The 21639-nt window shown below is 45.4% G+C and overlaps 1 protein-coding gene across 1 annotated transcript in view; it reads left to right on the forward strand.

The window, feature by feature from the left end:
* Positions 1-5714, forward strand: part of LOC115092752 (disintegrin and metalloproteinase domain-containing protein 9-like) — a 65036-nt gene extending 59322 nt beyond the window's left edge. The window contains exons 6-8 of the mRNA XM_029604045.1: positions 954-1068; positions 4880-4955; positions 5561-5714. Of these exons, the coding sequence (XP_029459905.1) occupies positions 954-1068; positions 4880-4955; positions 5561-5593 (224 nt within the window). The 3' untranslated portion in view covers positions 5594-5714. The remainder of the gene's footprint in view (positions 1-953; positions 1069-4879; positions 4956-5560) is intronic.
* The last annotated feature ends 15925 nt before the right edge of the window (positions 5715-21639 follow it).

Genomic DNA, 21639 nt, shown 5'->3' on the forward strand with positions numbered 1-21639 from the left:
TAGGTGCTTCACCCTGCATGTCTCTGCACTGACGTGTTCCTGTTGCCCCATTTCATAACGTTCCCTACTTTGTGTGTAATGTGAAAGGCCAGAAACCTCAGTTCTACTGCAGTCTAAGGGGCCAATGCAATAAATATGCACAGAAAGCAGGCGCTGAACAGTCAGTGCCCGCTTTCTTAATGCACCCCAGGCGCCCCCAAGGGGGCGCTGGGCAATATTTAAATTAGAGGGTCGCATTAATAAGGAGGCGCTAGGGTTGCTTGCATACCCCTAGCACCTCCTTGCTAACGAGAGCCCGATCGGCGTCGGCAGTCCGCCAGTTAGGAAAACCGATGTCGAGTTTATCTGTGTCGGTTTCCCTAAATGCCACACAGCTGCACAGTCAGGGGGTTCAGGAAATGGACGCTTGTTTCTTACACCAGACTGCGAGTGGGTTGGAGTTTTTTCACCTTTATTTAATTTTGTTTTGCCTCCTACTTAATATCGCAATGATATTAAGTAGGAGGCAGTACAGAAAAGCAGTACTGGTTTAAGGAGCACTTAGCGATTAACGCCTGCTCCAGGCGTTAATTGCTGAGTGCTAAATATGCGTCCTAGATGCACTTTTTTTTTTGCCATCTGGAGTGAATACTAATAGCCTCAATCACATGCATTTGCATTTGCGTGTGATTAGCACTATTAGACTCACTCTGTGTTGGACCTGCTTTGAATAGGCACTAAGCCATTTATTGCATTAGGGGATTCATTAGCGCCTGTTCAACCCACGTCTGACTGTGGGTTATACAGTGCGCTTTGCTCCTAAGTGAGGAAAAAAATGCTACTCTTACTCCCTTCCTATCACTTGTCCCACCCACTGTAAAGAATTGTCACAAAATCTTCCCTGAAGGTACAGAAATCACACATACTTATCACACTCTGCCAATAATTTTAACTGCTTGTCACTTCTGTTTTAGAAAGAAAGGAACACCAGATTATAAATGTATGGCTTCTGATTGGCTTCTGCATTATTTTCCCTCTCCTTCTGTTGATCCTCAGTATACTTATAAAAGCATGCTGCATAGCCCTCAGGTTGGTATCATCCCACATTTTGTTTTCAAGTGATGGGGAGAGGGGGGAGGGACGGTGCCTTTATGCTGCTCTGAAACAGAACATTGTTTTATCTTCAGAAGCAGAGAAAGGCTGAGCTCTAGCATCTCAAGGCATGGAAGAGATGATCATACAAAGAAAAGAGCTTTAGAGTTGTTAGGAACTAGAGAACATTCTGAGGAAAGAGGAGCCTATTCCAATGGGATGGGCTGCACCTTAACCAGGGTGGAATCCAGCTGCTGGTGCTGACATTTAAAAGAGAGATAGAGCAGATTTTAAACTAGACAGTGGTGGAAAATTGACAGTCACTCAGCCCGTGGTGTGGAGGAAGATATTTTCAAAAGATACTTGTAAAACAGGATGTTAAAATAACCCATTAGAGAGGTTGTAGTTAAGGCTGAAGGAGCCCAGATGCAGTGACAGATTTAGGATTTTGATGTCCCTAGGCATTGTTGGTGCTGTCGCCCCTTGTCCCCCATCCTGCCAAGGGACAATAGAGCAGAAGGAATAAGGCAGAGGTTTTTTGCTCTGCTCTATCTGCTTTAGACTTACTCCTCTCTCCTCATGTCCTTAAATGAGAGGTGGAGGGATGGGATTAGGGAGTAGAGGGGCTTTTCTTTGCTCTCTGCTGTGGCCTCCCCATTCTCTTCCTGTTCCCTGTAGAGACCGAGAGTGGATGGGATGGAATAGGAATAGAGCAGTTTGTCTTTGCTCTGTCTCTTCCAGCCTCACCCCTCCCCTCCCCTCCAGCTCCCTGCACTGGGGACACTGCAGATGGAAGCAGAAGGCTGTTCTCTGAGGAGTGAGATTCAGCACTGCTGGGAGACAGCCTACTGCCCCTCTCCCCCTCCCCGATTGTGAAATCCAGATCTGCCCAGGTGGATGTAGATAAAAACACAGATATAAACAACTCTACACAGCCTGTATCATCTGCTAATAATACAAATAGAAATAAACGAACAAATAAGTATACTTTAAAATGTCTGTATGCAAATACTAGAAGACTGGAGAGTTAAATATATGGCATTTATATAAGGATAGAGGCATCATAGATATTTTAGAGATGTGATGGAAGAAGGATAAACAATGGGACACTGTGATACTAGAGTGTAAATTATATCAATATGACATGACAGTTCAAATTATTGGAGGGGTAGTACTATATGTAAAGGATGGCATAGAGTCAACATGATAAAAATCATACAGGAAGCCAGATACATTGCAGAATCCTTATAGATAAAAATTCCATGTGTGATAGATAAGATTCTCCCAGGACAGCAGGATGTTAGTCCTCACAATGGGTGACAACATCAGATGAAGCCCGGCGCGGAAAACTTCTGTCAACTTTTCTAGAACTTTGACTGGCACACTGGGCAAGCCCAGCATGCCACTATCCGCGCGGGGTCCCCCTTCAGTCTCTTTCTTTCTGCGGTGCAGTTGCCTTGCACTGATGGAGCTTTGCTCTGTCCTCAGAGTTCTTGGTTTTTCTTGCTATTTTTCGCCACCTTCGCGTGGAATCCCCCCTTCCCTGGATCCGCCCTAGTCAGTGGGGCGGCGAGGTAAGTTTTCCTTTTTTGCGGTCTGTTCCGGGGGTTTTTTACTTCGGTGTCCACCCTGCACTGTCCACTTGTCAGCTTGAGGCATGGCCTCCTCCAGATTTTGTCAATGCCCCCAGTGCCCGCAGACCATGTCTTTGACTAAGCCGCATTAAATCTGTATTCTTTGCCTGGGAGCATCACATGATGTTCAGGGTTGCCGATTTTGCAACCAGATGACCCCAAAAGGTTGTCGGACGCATTTAGATAACGTGGAAAAGTTTTTTGGCCCCAAGAAGTCGGGGTCCTCCACGCCAGCGTCAGGCACGGCAATGCCATGGGATCGAGAGGAACCCATGGACATCGAACCATCGGTGTCCAACCCCACTCAGGCTCCCCCTCTGGAGAGGGATGCGGAGATCGACCACTGTCGGTGTCCTCCTACTCCAGGACGTCAGATTTTTCACCCTTCTAGGCACCGAGGAAAAACCGGGCTGAGCACGGAGGGAGATCAAGGAAACACCGTCACCATCTACGCAGGGCTCCAGTTCCAGGACGGCGCCGGCATCGGCAGTGTTGCCCCTGAAGCAGCCCTGCGGAGACAAGACTTTGTCCTCAGTTGAACCCAGGAGTCCGAGGTGCTCCCCACCGATACCCATGTCTATGCCAGGCACCAATCCCCCTCATTTCAAGGGTGATCTTGTGGCACCTGCTCCTCCTCCATCTGCCCTGTCCAAGGTAGCCTTCGAGGAGGAGCTGGATTGTAGGGTTCAATTGGCGGTGCTCCGAGCCCTCAGGGGTATCAAATCGCAGGCCCTGTCAGTGCCTCCACCGATCCTGGAGCCCGCTCCCTTGATCTTAGCACCACTGCTGGAGCGCCTTGACATATTGTTGGGCATCCTCCCTATGCTGCTGGTGCCAAGGGGTTCCTCAGTCCCCCGGTATCCATCGTTGCCTCCCCCTCGGGGGATATACCTATTGCCGGCTCCTCCAAGGAGGAAGGCTCAGGGTCATCGGGGCCTCTGGTACCTAGGCTGCTGCTTCCAGCTCTGGCATCGGACCCTTTGGGGGCCTCGGTGTCATCGGTGCCCTCAGTGCTTCCGGGGCTCAGACCAAGAGCAGTTACCACGGGTCCCCCACTGATCTCCTAGGTATCTCAGTGAGGAGGAAACCCCACATGAACTGTGAGGGGATGATATTTCTGAGTCCCCCTCCGATGTCTCTGAGGATGTCCTCTCAGAACCAGCACCCCCAGAGGAATGGCGCTAATCTCCTCCAGAGGGCTTGACCTTTGCGGGTTTCGTCCGCACCATAGTGGAGTCTATTCCATTCCAGCTCCTCACGGAAGACGATGTTAGGCACCACATACTGGAGGTGCTCCAGTTTATGGATGCTCTGAAAGAGGTGGTACCTGTTCTCGTGCATGAGATCTTCAAAGAGTTGCTCCTGCGCATTTGGGAATATAAAACAGAGAATCCTCAAAAGTATTTATTAGAAAGGCAATAGTCCAGTTAGTGCCCAACTCAAGGCCTGAGTTTCGCCCAATCACGGGCTGCTTCAGGGGCTAAAATAAAACATTGCATAGTTTAATCAAAATATAATACATAAGCAGCACACAGAAAAAGTTGTTTTTATATAAATTAAAAAGAAACAGGTAAACATACAAAAGACTAAACAGTGGAAGGACAGAAAACCATATTGAGAAAAAAGACCATGGCACTTATTACCTGTTCATGACAGATTTTGTCAATTGACAAGAAACCATATAGTTATCTCATACCTATCAGGAGAAAAATATTAAAAATAAGTATTACTTAACAATAAAATATACAGAAAGCATTAATGTCAGATGTGTTCCAATTTGTTTGTGAAGATACTAAAAAGGCAAAAAATATTTAAAAAATAAGAATTTAAGGATGTAAATAAAATTATTATTAAAAGTGATAAAAAAACTAAAAAATTATAAAAATAAAAAACTACTTATAAGTAGAAGGATAACGAAGGAAAGACAGTAGCCTCAGCGTGTCTGGGTCATGCCGCCATCTTGGCTTCCATTCCCCCAACTTCTGTTTTAATGTAATATTTCTTCTATAGTCTGTGTGTGGAACTTAATGCATTAGTGAACCAAAAGCTGAAAAAAATCAGCTGAATAGATAGAGGATATAGATTTTCAAAATTGTAATATTTCAGCAGTGTGGTATTTTGCAGATAAATATATACTGGTTCAAATAGTCCTAACTTTTTTTTTATATGACTAGAAATCACAGACGAAGAAAGAGGCAATCCATGCAAAATCCCACTCCAATATCAGAAGCTGAACAGAGCAGCAGTGCAGTAAGTGTCCGTAGGTTTAGAAATTCTTAATATGCAGGTGCAGCAAACAGCCTCAGTTTGCTTTGTACAAGATACATTTGTTACATGGCTCATATTTAAATTCAGCTGAAAAATAGGAGTAAAAAAAATGTTAGCTTGACAAAGAGAGAAATTCTTGGGAAAATGAGTCAGTTGATATAGTAAGTGTATCTGGATTTCCAGAAAGCATTTGACAAAGTCCCTCAAGAGATATTTCTTAGGGAATTAAAAAGTCATGAGATAGGGGGCAGTGTCCTATTGTGGATTAGGAACTGATTAAAAGACAGAAAACAGAGAGTAGGGCTAAATGAGAAAGTTGAAAAGTAGAGTGCCCCAGGGATCTGTTTTGGGACCACTGCCTTTTAAACAGTGGGCCCTTGAGTTACGACCAGCTCAAGTTACTACCAACTTTCCCGGTCTTGAGTTACGACCAGATTTCGAGTTACAACCAAAATATTTCCATGGCAGAGCAGCATCCATAGATATATTAGGAGGTTCATGTCTAAAAAGCTCTTGAGCCAGGGCCTTAAAGTTTAGTGAACTGCATCTTTGCTGCAAATGATTTATTTTTCTCTCTGCCATCAAAGACAGGAGCTGGAAGCCAACAAGCCAGGGCCTGACAGACCCAACAAATGGAAAGCACAGAAGATAAGAAATATGTCCAAGCATTATGGAAGGAAAGCTAAAGCACAGAAAAGACAGGAAAGGGGACATATTAGACAAGAACTCGTGAAGCTGCTGCAGGGGGTGACTTTTACATAATATAATTACACAAAATTAGATGTGGAGGCAATATCTGCACAAGGATGAGGACACATTCACACAACTTTACTAATACAAGCTCTAATATTCTTCCTAGGTTATAGCTCACGATCCCTCCAAAAAATTTGAGGTTAGAAACTTTTGTCTTGACTGTACTGGGAACAATGAGCACCAGATGTTCTTTCCCCTCAAGATTCATGGTCTCCAAGTGCCAGCCCAGTTAGCATGACCAAATTCATAACCTCCAAGAACTTTCACAAGTACCTGAACTATCTTTCTCCATGCAACACCTCCCTTAACCCAGGACTCTTGGAGAGAAGCTTATTTCTTTTTCTGCTTGGAAATTTAGAGCACATGAGTATATGTTAGATGAAAAGGGGGGGGGGGGAAACCCCCCAAAAACTCTTTATTGATTATACTTAAAAATAATTCTGTTTAAAATGTTGATATACATTGTATTAAATTGTACCATTAAAAAACAGTTCTGGAATAGATCCAGCACAGACTTTGGCTTTATTCCTAGTGCTGCTGGAGGTAATATTATACACTCATACCACGCAGAATAGATTGCAAAATCCCCTGTACAGGGAATTAGGTTCCCATAGAGATTAGCAGATCTTTGGAGTATTTATTCCCTTTTCACTCCCAAAACTATGACATATATCAGAGCTAGCAGTCCATGAATTGCCTGGAGTCTTGGTTTCTGCTAATAACAAACTATGGGCCAGATTTTAGTAGCTACACGCGGGCATAGATTTGTGCGCGCAACCCGGCGCGCACAAATCTACGCCCAATTTTATAACATGCGCGCGCAGCCACACGCATGTTATAAAATCCGGGGTCGGCGCGTGCAAGGGGGTGCACACTTGTGCACCTTGCGCACGCCGATCCCTATGGGAGCCCCAATGGCTTTCCCCATTCCCTCCGAGGCCGCTCCGAAATCGGAGCAGCCTCGGAGGGAACTTTCCTTCCATCCCCCACCTTCCCCTACCTAACCCACCCTCAGCCCTACCTAAATCACCCCCACCTTTATTTTCTAAGTTGCGCCTGCCTTTGGGCAGGTGTAGGTTGCGCGCGCTGGCCAAGTGCCAGCGCGCGATCCCCCGGCACAGCCACTGTGCCGGAGGCCTTGGTCCCGCCCCTGTGAAGGGACCTTCATTCATGGCAGCCTCACATCAGTTGCTGAATAAATATAAAAGCACATAGAGTAGTGAAAAATATTCAATAGGAAAAACAAGAAAAAAAAATTCTTATGTTTTCAATATCAAGAAGGAGTCTATTTGCTTTAAAATTTCTTAAGAAAAAAAGATACTCATTTATTTCATTTTTTATTTCACTTGACAGAATTGGGAATAGGTCAATGTATCAGGGTGCAAATTTCATGGATGGTGTCTGCAGTTGCACATTGCGGGTGCTTAGCCAGACTCTGTCCCTGGATTTGAAGTTGAATGCTGGACAATGTCTTTTTTGTCCCCTTGCTTCTTATATTTATCCACAGCTACGGTTAGGAGTCGTTTAATTTTTTGCCATAACTCTCCTAGTTGTTGATCCTTGGCATCTGCCATTGGGGATGGTATGACCAGTGAGAGTGGTAATGGTAGACGAGGGTGCCTGTCATAGACTATTCAAAAGTGAGGACCTGGCTGCCTCACTCGTATGATTGTTATGGCGGAATTTTGCCCAGGATAGCAATGGGGGTGATAAGCCAAGGTGAAATCCAGGGAGATATTAAGCTTGTTGACAGACTTCTCCAAAATTTTGACATGAAATGTGTTCCTCGGTTGGACAGGATTCTCTGCAGTAGACCATGGAGTCAGAAGAAACGTAGTAGGAAAACTTGCGCCAAAGGCAACTCGGGTGGAAAAATGAAGTGTGCTATCTTAGAGAAATGACAATGCAACCATCAGCCAATGGAAGATCTGTCATGAAATCCATGACTCTCTGGATGCGTGGTTCATCTGGAACCAGTAATGGTTGCAACAAGCCCCAGGGACAGGCATGTGAACGTTTATGGGGCAAGATTGTACACAGATGGGGCAAGATTGTACACAGATGGGGCAAGATTGTACATAGTTCCATACATTGTGCTTCACTTGTGGCCGCCAATTATGGCATGGTGACAATTCCAAAGTTCTCCAACACCCTGGATGGCCAGCCATTTGAGAGTCATGAGCCCATTTTAGTATCTTTTCTTGGAGGCATTTAGGAACAATAGTTTTTCATGGAGGTACCGGAAGGGTTGTGGCTATGAGGATCTTTGCTGGATCTATTTATTTATTTATAAAATTTATAGCCTGCTGATCCACAGACCTCTGTGGGTTACAATAAACATACATAACAAGCCGTAAAGCCCGTTAAAACGGGCTACATCCCTCTGTCTCTCACCTCCCCCTCATTCTCTCTCCCCTCACTCTTCACCACCCCCCTCCCCCACCCACTCCTCTCCACCCTCCCTCTCCTCTCACTCAGTCCCCCCTCTCCCTCCCTCCCACTCACTCAGTCCCCCTCTCCCTCCCACTCACTCAGTCCCCCTCTCCCTCCCTCCCTCCCTTCACCCACCTCCATTTCCTCCCGGCGCCGTAAGCGCGACTTCCCGCAACCCTCACCCGGCTCCATTAACTCCTCCCGCTCCTGCCGGCAGATCTCGGGGGGGTCACTCCCGCGCGCGCGGCAGTGACCCCCCCGAGATCTGCCGGCAGATCTGGGGAGGAGAAGTAGCGGCACCGCGCGCGCGCGGTGCCGCTACTTCTCCTCCCGCTCCTGCCGGCAGATCTCGTTGGGGGGGGCGCGGGAGTGACACCCCCCCCCCCCCGAGATCTGCCGGCAGATCTCGGTGGGGGGGGCGCGGGAGTGACACCCCCCCCCCGAGATCTGCCGGCAGATCTCGGTGGGGGGGGCGCGGGAGTGACACCCCCCCCGAGATCTGCCGGCAGATCTCGGTGGGGGGGGCGCGGGAGTGACAACCCCCCCCCCCCCGAGATCTGCCGGCAGATCTCGGTGGGGGGGGGCGCGGGAGTGACACCCCCCCCCGAGATCTGCCGGCAGATCTCGGTGGGGGGGGCGCGGGAGTGACACCCCCCGAGATCTGCCGGCAGATCTGGGGAGGAGAAGCAGCGGCGCCGCGCGCGCGCGCGCGGCGCCACTGCTTCTCCTCCCGCTCCTGCGGCCCCACCGCCATTTTTTTTTTCTGATCGACATCCTTGCCCGCACATGCGCAGTAGAGCTGCGCTCTACTGCGCATTTGCGGGCCGTCGGTCACAGGCCATTTATAAGGTAGATAGACATATAATACGACAATTACAGTTAAAACAAAAATCAAAATAAAACCAACATAACAAAGCAACAAATAACACATAAAAGCCTTCTCATTTAACCTGAAATGTCACATCCTCGCTTATTGCAGGAGCTAGGGAGGAAATGCTAGTAGAAACAGATGAGTTTTCAAATGTTTCCTGAAATGTAATAGATCCTTCTCAACCTTAGGAAAGTCAGGGAGCTCATTCCATAACTGAAAGCCAGCAACAGAGAACATTTGCTCACACAGCATTGAGCCAGGAGAATAAATTTGACATTAGGGATGACAAGCAAGCCTTTTGATGCAGAGTGTAAAGGGTGCATAGGCAGATAATTGACAAGCCTGGGTAAACTATTGGGAACAAGATCATTCACTGCTTTGAAAACTAGTGTAAGAACTTTAAAACATATATGCCACTGCATGGGGAACAAGTGAAGATGAGCTAAAACTGGAGGTATAGGAATGAAGAGGCATTCTCAGAACTAGATGAGCTGCTGAATTTTGAATGGCTTGTAAAGCTGTTAGAGTGGACTGAGGGAGACCCAGATAGAGATAATTACAGTAATCTAATGAAGTAAGGATTAATGACTGTGTAAGAAGTCAGAAGGAGATAACATTTATTATATTTATTTTTTATCCCGCTTTTCAGCACTTCAGAGTGGATTACATTCAGGTATTATAGTTATTTCTGTGTCCCCGGAGGGCTCACAATCTAAGGGGCCGATGCAATAATTGTGCGCCAAAAGCAGGCACTGAACAGTCAGCCCCCGCTTTCCAAACACGCCCCCAGGCGCCCCTTCTGGGGGCGCCATGCAATATTTGAATTAGGGATAACGGGAGCCCGCAAGCATCGGCCGTCCGCCGGTTAGGAAAACAGATGCCAAATTTATTAGCATCGATTTTCCTAAACGGCGGACAGTCAGGGGTTCGGGAAACAGACACTTGTCAACTGAGCATCCGTTTCCTGCACCTGACTGCTGGCGTTATTTTTTTTTTTTTAATTGTTTTTTGAAAGATTTTGTTGCGTTATTAAGTAGGAGGCTGTACAGAAAAGCAGTTTTTTCTGCTTTTCTATACTACTTTTAGGAGTGTACTTTTTTTTTTTTTTTTGCAAAAGGAGTGAATAGTTAATAGCCTCATTCCCATGCATTTGCATGTGATGAGTGCTATTCCACATTGGATGCGCAGGGGATTACATAGCGCCTCTACAACCCTCAGCCAACAGCGGATTATACTGTGCACTCAGCTGAGCGCACTGTATTGCATCGGCCCCAAAGTTTGTACCTGAGGCAACAGAAGGTAAAGTGACTTGCCCAAGGTCACAAGGAGCAGCAGTGGGATTTGAACGCTGGTCTCCCTGGTTCAAAGCCTGAGGCTCTAACCACTATTCCTCCACTCCTACCATAGGCTTGATAGTATGTAATATACGAAGTTTGAAAAACCAGTTACGAAGAAGAAGCTGAGTTTGTGAACATAGAGAAAGAGCTGAATCTAACTGAATTCCTAAGTTCTGGGCTTCAAGTTTAATTAGGATATTAACATCTTTAAAGGCCCAACTGGAAAGGACCCCCTGAATTTCAGAGCTTGAGAGAAACACAATCTCTGATTTTTGAGAAACAATATTCCAGTTTACCAAATGCTGCAGTCATAGTGGACTTTATAGGAAAGAAAAATTGCAGCTCATCAGCATAGAGTTTGAAAGAGATATCGAACTGTAAGAGAATATGACATAACAGAAGGTAAATGTTAACTAAAGTAGCCCCCTAATGGCCATGTCAGGCTTGGTTTCCTATCCTTCGGGATCTCTCACTGCATCCACAGATTCCTCTAGGCTCGGACCCGTCCCTCATATCTCAGAGGAACGGCTAATTGCGCCATCCCAACCTTCAGGCCTTGTCACTGACGGCTTGGATGTTGAAAGGTTGATCCTTCAGCCTCTCAATCTTTCGGAATCTGTATCTCAGGTCCTGGTAGCTTCACAAAAGCCTTCTACTAGAAGGTCTTATCATTCTAAATGGAAAAGATTTTCATTGTGGTGTACTTCAAAGGAGTTAGATCCTTTTACCTGTCCCATGAATCAGTTTTTAGACTACCTCTGGCATCTCTCGGAGTCGGGTTTACAAACCTCCTCTGTCAGAGTGCATTTTAGTGTGGTGGCCACCTTCCATAGGGGTACAGGGGATGTCTCTATCTTAACACAGGCCCTGGTGGTGCGCTTTATGAAGGGCTTGCTTCACCTGAAGCCTCCGCTCCGTCCACCGGCCCCGTCTTGGGACCTTAATGTGGTTTTAGCACAACTCATGAAACCTCCGTTTGAGCCTCTGCATTCCTGCGGGTTGTGGCATATCACTTGGAAGGTCCTTTTCCTTCTGGCGTTAACGTCTGCTCACAGGATCAGTGAGCTGCAGGCACTGGTTACATACCCTCCTTACATGAAATTTCTTCACAATCGGGTGGTCCTTTGCACTCATTCTAAATTTCTACCGAAAGTGGTGTTGATTTGAGAGAAACTACAGCAGATGTAACCTGATACCAGACTTTATTAGAGAAAGACAAAGACAAAAAGGGAGGGGGAGGAACAAACTATTTTGTTCCTCAGAGTAACAGGTTTACAACAATCGTGTTAATACCTACACACTCAGCTCATCCAGCAGTGTACATAGCATTATATACCCTTCATACTGACCAATCAGAGCATATTCAGAGTGTTGTTTTTAGATAAGTGCGGTACATTTGATTTGAGTATGTATTAGACCAATCAGCTAATGGGTCTGGGGTGTCAGCTCATTGCATTCCAGCACATAGTCAGGGTCCCCCAAGACTTGCCAAAAGCCCCTGGTGGTCCAGTGGAGGTCCAGGAGCGATCTCCTGCACTTGGACCATTGGCTGCCAGTATTCAAAATGGCGCCGATAGCCTTTACCCTTACTATGTCACAGGGGCTACCGGTGCCATTGGTCAGCCCCTGTCACATGGTAGGAGCACAAGATGGTGCAGGCCATCCAGTGCTCCTACCATGTGACAGGGTCTGGCCAATGGCATGGATACCCTGTCACATGGTAAGGGCAAAGGGCCATCGGCGCCATTTTGATTAGTGGCTGCCGACGGCCCGGGAGATCGCTCCAGGGACCCCCACTGGACCACCAGGTACCTGTAAAAAGTTTTTTTGGGGGGTCGGGAGGGTGGGGAAGCTAAGGTATTAGTTTTAAAGGGTCGGGGTGGGTTTTTTGTTTATCGGCGATCGGGCCCGATGAAAAATAAAACACATGTGAATCGGAACCGGAATCCGAACCGATTCCGATTCACATCTCTATTCATTATGCACAAGTATGATTTAGTTGGGGCGCTACCTGTTAGTGGGGGAAATCGTACTCCTGGGTAATGTGCACTCAAAGTTTCATTAGTGGGAAGTTGGGCATAGTCAGGACTAAATAAATCTGTTCTGTCAACACCGATGATAATGCCATCCACCTGTCCTAAGGCAAAATGATGGGGCACACATACTAGACATACATCAGTGTCATCAATGGGCTGGACCACTCTGAGAACACCGGCCACCCATGAGTTTTCTTTTAGGGAAGACACAGGGTAAGAGAAAACGTGGAAGAAATAGAGAGAGACTACAAGAAGGAAAAGAGTGAGAGGACACATGCACGTGGTGATCACCATTAAAAAGAGGGAAACAACAAGTTAAAGGAGAGAGGCAATAGAAATAGAAAAGAGAGAGGTATAAGAGAGGCAAGAATATTAAAAAAAATAATAATAATTGCAACCTTTTCCTATACTACCCTACCTTATGTATCTACCATATATATATGTGTATATTCCAGTGTATGTACCTTATGTAATCTGGTCAGTTCTTAACCTAAGCTTAATATAACATATATATTTCACACCAGATAGTAATCCTACCTAAAATTATCTACTATACTAAACAAACCTAATTCTTATCTATCAAAGGCTTAAATCAATTATAATACTAATATAAAACAAATGGTTAACCTCAAACCTAATCTTACAACAACTTAGTATCAAAACCAAAATACAAAATAAGAGCAATGCTGGAAACAATAACAAAAATAATAGCAAAAACTCTGATCAAGCAATAAAAGTCACAAATCAGAGGGGACATGATAAATCATGTCCTATTCAATATTATCAGAATCGGCTACTTTATGTTGAATCCTAATATCTTTAAGATGAGTCCACACAGTGTCTTGTCCAAGTTTCACTGCGGTTGGAGTTATAGTCATAACAGTGAAGGGTCCAACATATACAGGATCCTTCCAAGTTTTATAGGTGAAGTTCTTTCTCCACACAGTGTCTCCTATTTCCACTTTTCCCGACAGTTGCAATCTGTATTCTGATGAGTGCCTATAACGGACTGCATATATGTTAAAGCAGAGCAAAGGCTTTTCCAATAGATGGGCAATTGGTCCAATGTAGCAGTGCTAGCGGTTACCCATGGCATGCAGCGTCCTGTAGTCAATTGAAAAGGAGAAAGCTTTAATTTAGTAAGAGGAGCATTCCTTAGATAAAACAGAGCCCATGGTAAGCACTTCTCCCATGATTGCTTTGTATGCTCCATTAACAGCCGGAGCCTAGTTTCAGTAGGCCATTATACCTTTCCACAAGTCCATTGCTCTGAGGGCGATAAATGGCTATTCGTCTGTGATAACACTGTAAGAGAGAGGTAATTTGATCCACTAACCTGTTTGCAAAATGGGGTCCATTATCAGTGACTATACAATGCAGAAACCCATGACTTGGAATGATTTAGGTACATAACACCTTTGCCATAACATCCCCTGTTTCACGCTTACAAGGATAAGCCTCTATCCAGTGTGAATACCTGTCTACACAAACCAATAAAAAAGCATTTGCCTGCTTCTTCTCGGCTACCCATATCTGTGAAATCACAGTGCCATTCTATACCAGGGCCCTGTGGTTTAGGGATGTGCCCTAAGGCTACTGAGAAACCCTTTTTCGATGTATTGGCCATACAATTGTTACAATTATGGATAATTTCGTGACACAAAGAATGAATTTTGGGGCTCCACCAGGTCATAGTAATTTCCTCAATAATTTGGATTGCAGGCCGATGTGCTGGTAAATGTAATTGAGGTATCATTCTATGTAAAGCAGCTAAAGGCAAACATGGCTTCCCTGAAGGGTGTACATACAAGAAACACTCCTCTGAAGGATAACTTATAGGAGAAGCTCCAGCTAAGAGCCACTCTTCAATTTCTGCAGCAGTACGCATTTGTTGTAATTGATAAGCTGTCTGAATAGGACTAGGGACAAGATCAGGGTAAAGTAGGGGCATCTCCTCTTCCTCCTTCAAGGGATCCTTTTCCTGATCACCCCCTAATTTTACATCTGCACCCATTCGCTTTGCCTGTGCTCTAGTAACCACTAAAACTGGAAGTCCTGGTTGGGGTTTAAACTGTTCCAGCTTCTTATCTACAGCATCATTCCCATAAGCTTCCCAAGACACACTCAGGTCCTGATGACCTTTAACCCAGACAATGGCAACAGACTCTTTTCTAGCAGTGAATTCTTCTAACGATTAAAATAACTTCTGCCAAATACTCACACTGCTCAAAGTCATGCAAGTACCTGAAACCATACCTCTCCATTTCCATTTGTGTCTATGCTGGTGTACTGAAGAAAAAACATAATGAGAATCGGTGTAAATGGGTACTGAGGTCAGGGGCGATCTATCCTTGAGTAAGTGGGTCAGTACCCATGTTACAACAGTCAGCTCTCCTACCTGAGCTGTACAATGAGGAGGCAATGTGAATACGTGTTCTAAAATCTGAGTAGAATATTGCCATATCTGCAAAGCAGCAAAACCTAGGGCAATGGTGGAATGACCCCCTGCATCTGTGAACCAGTGTTCTCCCTCCTCTAGAGGGCTGGCTTGCAACCAGAGATCATCTTCTGGTGGCAACTTCTGGGTACATTTATGAGGGCAAAGTATGTGATCAGTAACCTCTAAAATCTGTTGTAAAGTGGTGGCAACTGCAGGTACTGTCTTTCCCCATGGTTTTAATTTAGTAGCTGATGAAGCTAAAATAGCTATATATTTTCCAGTCCGGGATGCAGTGAGAGACATGTTCATTGGGGCTAACAAGTATTCTACATCATGAGTGGTGTGTATGATCACTACCGCAAAAGGAATATAGTGAGTTAACTTTTCGCTAGCTGAAGCACATGCTACCACTCCCCTCTCGCAGGTTGTCATCCCCTTCTCAATGGGGGTCCCGACGAGTAGATTAAAGGTTCCATGGAACTCTGTATACCTATTGCAGACCAAGTACGTTTACCTGAGGTTACCCATAAATGGACAGGCTGGGTGTCATTGTATGTCTGTAGTGTATGCGCCTGCAGTGCTTCAGATAATAGTCCTTTCAGTTCGTTTACTTCCTGCTCAGATAAAGTCACCCTATCTTTTCCACTTCCTTTTGTATAAGCGTACAAAAAACAAGCTCTCTCACTAAAGGCAGGTATCCAAAGCCTGCAAAAATTCAGAAGTCCTAAAACAGCGCGTACTTCAGTTACCATGGTGGGGGGCATATGTAAATTAGAAAGGGCCCTGACTAAATCATCGTTAATGGAACGCACCCCATTGCCCAAACATATTCCTAAAAAAGAGACCATAGTCTGAGCTAGTTTGAATTTGGCCTTATTAACTTTGTACCCCAAACCATGTAATCTGGATAACAACTCATGTGACCATTTGACACAGCTATCCTCATCTATAGTGGACAGCAATAAATCATCAACCTACTGACACAAACTCACACCTGGAGGCAATACTGCTTCAAAGGTTTCTAGATCCCTCCTAAGTTGTGTACTAAAAACTGTGGGGCTGTCTCGGAAACCTTGAGGGAGCCTAGTTCATTGATAACTATGAGGGCCAAATTGAAAAGAAGTAAGGGGCCTGGAGGTATCTGCGAGGGGCACACAGTAAAAAGCATGGGACAAATCAATACAAGTTTTGTACAAATAAATGGGGGAAGAATGTAATGATGTCACTGGATTGGGCACATTCGGGTAGATAGGAACAGTTAGATCATTTAGAAGTCTTAAATCCTGAACTATCCTCCAATGGCCACTTTTCTTTTGGACTGGGTACAAGGGAGTATTGTAGGGGGAATTGCTATATTCTAGAATATTAGCCTGTAGGAAATATGCAATTTCAGCCTTAATGGAATCAAGAGAATCAGGTGGCAATGGGTATTGATCCTGCTTAGGGCCGTAGGATGGGTCTTTCAATTGGATGTGAAGGGGCACGGCCTTTTTTGCCAAACCAAAGGCATTGGTATCTGCCTCTGTCCAGAGGTCCTGAGGTAAGCTATGTATAAACTGTTCTCGTTTAGCGGCAGAAGCACTGGCTATCGCTAATAACAATGAAGGTTGGGCATCGCATGACAATTGCACTTTAAAGTCAGTCAATAAATCTCTGCCCAACAACTTAACTGGACAGTCTGGAGCATAGATAAACTTACAGGTGAGTACTGTATCATGCCACTTAACGGTACATGGAGTAGTGTATTGCATAACATTCGAAGTTCCCATAAGCCCAGTGATAAGTCTGTGTTTCTGAAGTTAGGGACATGTTAGGTGGTAGTTGCCTTAAGACAGACAGCTGCACCTGTATCGATCAAAAAGTTAATGTGGGAAGTGCCGTTTAACAAGAGTCTGGCGTGTATTTCTTGTTTATGAATAGGGTCATGGATATCAGCTACTAACAGTGGCTTATGTACCTCAGCAGAATTTGACTGGGCTTGGCTCCATTATGGAGGTGGGGTGAACTGGCTCAGACTTCCACTATTGTTCCAAATGTTGGGGTTGAATTGATACACAGGTCTACATATCCTCCTTTGAGAGAAATCTACCTCTTGTATACCCTCTTGGGTATGTGGGGGCATTGCCAGGGTAGTGGCAATCTCGGACGAAGTGACCCATCTGCCCACACTGAAAACATTGGAGACTTGGCGAGCGGTGTTCCGGGGTTGGCCAATCAGGGGTATACCTTCCTTCCTCGCATTCCCAAATTCCCCCATCTCTTTCCCAATCTCAGGGTCCAGATTGAGGAACTCTATCCACTGGGCATCCTCATCCTCTAAATCCCCCCCTTTGTGTATGGCTAGACCCAGAAGACTGATAAAAACAGCTCAGGTCTTCACTTTCTCTAGTATTCTGCTCACTTACTTTTTGTTCTTCAAACCATTTAATCTGCAGCACACAGACCTTAGTTTGTGCCTTCACTAATTTCTCCTGTGGCTTCTCCCTTGCTTCCTCAAACTTGCACACATGGTGTAAAATATGACTATTCATTTGTGCCCAATGCATGTCTGCTAGTTCCACTACTGAGGTGACAGTATTACGTAATTTATCAGGGAGTGTCTGTATGAACATGTGACAGAAAACAGGAAGTGAATTAGGGTCACTATAAGGAGCTCCCATCTCCTGATTAAACATGTCTTGGAAAGAATGTAAATGTGAATCAAAAGTAGTCTTAGGATTCCAGCAGGCTGCGGCCAGGCGTGCAAAATCCCTCTGCTTAGGATATATGTGTTGAAGTGCTTTCCATGTGTCAGGGCGATGTGAACTAAAAGCATCTCCATCATAAATCTGTGTCTGCATTACTTCCTGGCGATTGGCTTCTGCCACATGGCTGTTTGTTCCAACCCAGGGGTTTGGGCAAATAGTGCTTTTATATCCCCAATTGCATTCCCATAGTAAGTTTCTCTAAAGCTATAATCCAGCCATCTGCACCTCGAGAGAGGGGCGGCAAGCAGGAAAGTATTGTGCGTAAGCCAATGAATGTCCAGGGGACATACACCGGACGTGGCCCTCCCTCTGTTGTAGTTTTTGTCACAATTGGCAAAGCATGCACTATATCCTTTACTGCTCTAAGAGCACTACGAGGTGGCATATGCTGACCCTCATATTTCTCCCACATGGACAAGCCTTTGTGCATATAATCCATCTGTGCCAGGGACCAAGAGGGGTCTGGGATATCTTTTATGGCACTCAGAGCAGTATTCATATCACTTGTGGTTAAAGATCCCATAAGGGGATAAACTCTCATCTGTGGACTTAAAGCGAGAGTCCATCCATGCAAGGTGTCTAGCCACCTAGTAACATAAAAATAAGATTGTTCCATTTTTGCTACATAATCAGCTGGCGTACTGTCCCCTTGCTCAGCTCTCTCAACATTAGTGACAACGTATGCTCCCTCTGTGTCCTCCTCTGCAGCCAGGGCATTCCCCGGAGCGATGCAGGTATGACGGTGAGCCATACAGTCAAACAACTCTTGATGCAGCAGGGACAAAGAAGGTGTCAGAGTAGGGGGACTAGTGCGGAGCGTAAGGGCATTGATTATGGGGGCTTTGGGGCAATTGGGGGTTTAGGACAAGGAAGAGTAGGGTCACAGTCTAGGGAAGGAAGTGGAAGTGAAGGGGCTTGAGACAAAGGAATTGTGGGGTCTAAGGAATGTGTAGGGAGTGATGGTGATGGAGTAGGGCCACACGAACCTGAACCAGCAGGAGGTGCTCCCGTTTCTCCCAAAGATAGCCTAGGTCCCTCCTTTGAGGTAATACCCTCTCCAATGGGGATACAGTGTAAAGTTCCTTCTACCTTAACAGTCCCAGACATCAGCATATTAATAGGTGCTGTGGGACTCAATTGGGGTTCCTCCTCCAGGGGTGCCGTGGGGACCAAATGTGAATACCCCACTCCAGTAACTGTTTCTAGGGATGTGAATCGTTTTCCATATCGTCTTAACGATAGAAATCGTGTGGCAGGGCAAGAAAATCGTCTTAGGCACGATTTTTTAGTTAAAAAATCGTTAAAAATCGTTTTTTCCGATTAGTGCGCACTAACTCGAGTTAGTGCGCACTAACTGGGAGTTAGTGCGCACTAACTGGGAGTTAGTGCGCACTAACTGGGAGTTAGTGCGCACTAACTGAAAATGATACAATTTGACACTTTTCAGGTCAGTTAAGGTCAGTTTAGGAATGAATATGTATTCCTATTGGCTGCCCTCTTATTTATTCATGTTACCAAGTTTCCTACTGACAGTATATGGGGATGGGAAATGGAAACAGTTGGTAGCTTGACAAAACAAGTAATGTGATCAGTCAATGTGACTAGAACTTGTGCCCTAACCCTGATACCAGGGGTATTGTGATCTTCCTGCACACAGTGCCCTATCCCTATTAATACCAGGAGTGTTGTGATCTTCCTGCACACAGTGCCCTATCCCTAATACCAGGGGTGTTGTGATCTTCCTGCACACAGTGCCCTATTCCTGATACTGGGGGTGTTGTGATCTTCCTGCACACAGTGCCCTATTCCTGATACCGGGGGTGTTGTGATCTTCTTGCACACATCCCGATATCAGGGATAGGGCACTGCATGCAGGAAGATCACAACACTCCTGGTATTAATAGGGATAGGGCACTGCATGCAGGAAGATCACAACACTCCTGGTATTAATAGGGATAGGGCACTGCATGCAGGAAGATCACAACACCCCTGGTATCAGGGATAGGGCACTGTGTGCAGGAAGATCACAATACCCCGGAGGAGTGAGGGTCAGGCAGCTCCCCCCTGTCTGTGAAGCCAGCCTCTCACTAGTAATGCAGGGAGGGAGCTGTCTCAGACTTCACCATCCTCCCCCCCCCCCCTTACCCACACACCATTCACTAGCTGGGACATGGGGGAAGTCAGGAGTGAGGGTCAGGCAGCTCCCCCCTGTCTGTGAAGCCAGCCTCTCACTAGTAATGCAGGGAGGGAGCTGTCTCAGACTTCACCATCCACCCCCCCCCCCCCCTCACCCACACACCATTCACTAGCTGGGACATGGGGGAAGTCAGGAGTGAGGGACAGGCAGCTCCCCCCTGTCTGTGAAGCCAGCCTCTCACTAGTAATGCAGGGAGGGAGCTGTCTCAGACTGGTATCAGGGTTAGGGCACTGTGTGCAGGAAGATCACAACACTCCTGGTATTAATAGGGATAGGGCACTGTAAGAGATGACTGTAGTAGATTGAATAAAGATCTGATGTTTCTGCTCTCCTCACACCAAACAAAAACAACACACAAGCAGAGAAGCCCTTCTTACAAAGCTGAGCTAGTGAGTTAAGTAGGAGGAAAAGTAAACATACTGGTGCCAGTGTGGCTACTTAAAAAATACACTTACCAACAATCAATTACATATATTTGAACTGTGTACAGTTCCAGCCAGGACCACCTTTCTAAAATGCACAGTGATTGGCAAATTCAACATGCACTAGCATTTCAGGTGCCTGCTAACAAAAATAATAAACAAACAAGTTCTAGTCACGTGAGTGCTGATCATTACATTACTTTTTTTGTCAAGCTTCCAACTGTTTCCATTTCACATCCCCCCAACCATATTGGTAACATCAATAGATAAGAGCACAGCCAGCCAATAGGAATACATACATACATATTCATTTCTAAGTGACCTTTACTGACCTGGGAAGTGTGAACACTTTGTTTCATTTTCTGTTGGTGTTCGTTAGTTTCCAGTTCCATTTCCCATCCCCCCAACCATCACCTCAGTGGTAACCTTGGTAACATCAATAGATAAGAGGGCAGCCAGCCAATAGGAACACATATTCATTCCTAACTGACCTTCAGTGACCTGGAAAGTGTTTATTTGTATCATTTTCAGTTAGTGCGCACTAAATCGAGTTAGTGCGCACTAACGGGGAGTTAGTGCGCACTAACACGATTTAACGATTTTTAACGATAAATCGTTAGAATTTCTATTGTATCGTGTTCTATAACGATTTAAGACGATATAAACATTATCGGACGATAATTTTAATCGTTGAAAAACGATTCACATCCCTAACTGTTTCTTCTAAAGGTGATGGCTTTGTACTCTGCACTAAACACCGTCGAGCATACTGGGGGTCAGTAACAACAGTGTACGGGGGTGGGGATTGATTAGACTCAAGTTCCTTTTCCAAATATACCAGTCTCATAACAAACCAACTATGAACTTGAACATGATCAGCTAATGTTTTGTTTTGTTTTTTTTGAAATTGTCTTTTATTGAATTTTCAAAAATGTTTACCAAATTACAACAGTTATAAAGAAGTACCCAACAACAGAGAGCGAGTAATGCACCAGTATGGTAGTGAGTACACCCTGAGTACCTTATACAGAAAATTACAATAGGAGACGTCTTTTAAACTCACCCAAGCAGGGCTGTTCTCAAATAAATTGGTGGGAGCAAACATTTCCATTCTGTTACCCCCCCTTCCCCCCCCCCCCCATTCTCCCCCTCCCTCCCTCCCCCAATGCCAGTTCAAGTCCAAGAAATTACAATAAACTAGAAAACTACAAGCAGTTAAGCATTTAGCAACCCACATATCCACACAATACCATAGACAAGGCCTCGAACCTCCCCACCAAACACATTAGCGATATCATATCCCCTCAAGTCATAACACAGCACTACTATAACAGAATATAATTAATTAAAATGGACAAGACAGTGTAAATGCATGTCCATCACCGATCTCCAAGCGTCCGTCCTTGAGTTGCCGGCGAGTCATTACGGTA

The sequence above is a fragment of the Rhinatrema bivittatum genome, chromosome 5 (assembly GCF_901001135.1).
Source record: "Rhinatrema bivittatum chromosome 5, aRhiBiv1.1, whole genome shotgun sequence".
In the NCBI taxonomy this organism is placed as follows: domain Eukaryota; kingdom Metazoa; phylum Chordata; class Amphibia; order Gymnophiona; family Rhinatrematidae; genus Rhinatrema; species Rhinatrema bivittatum.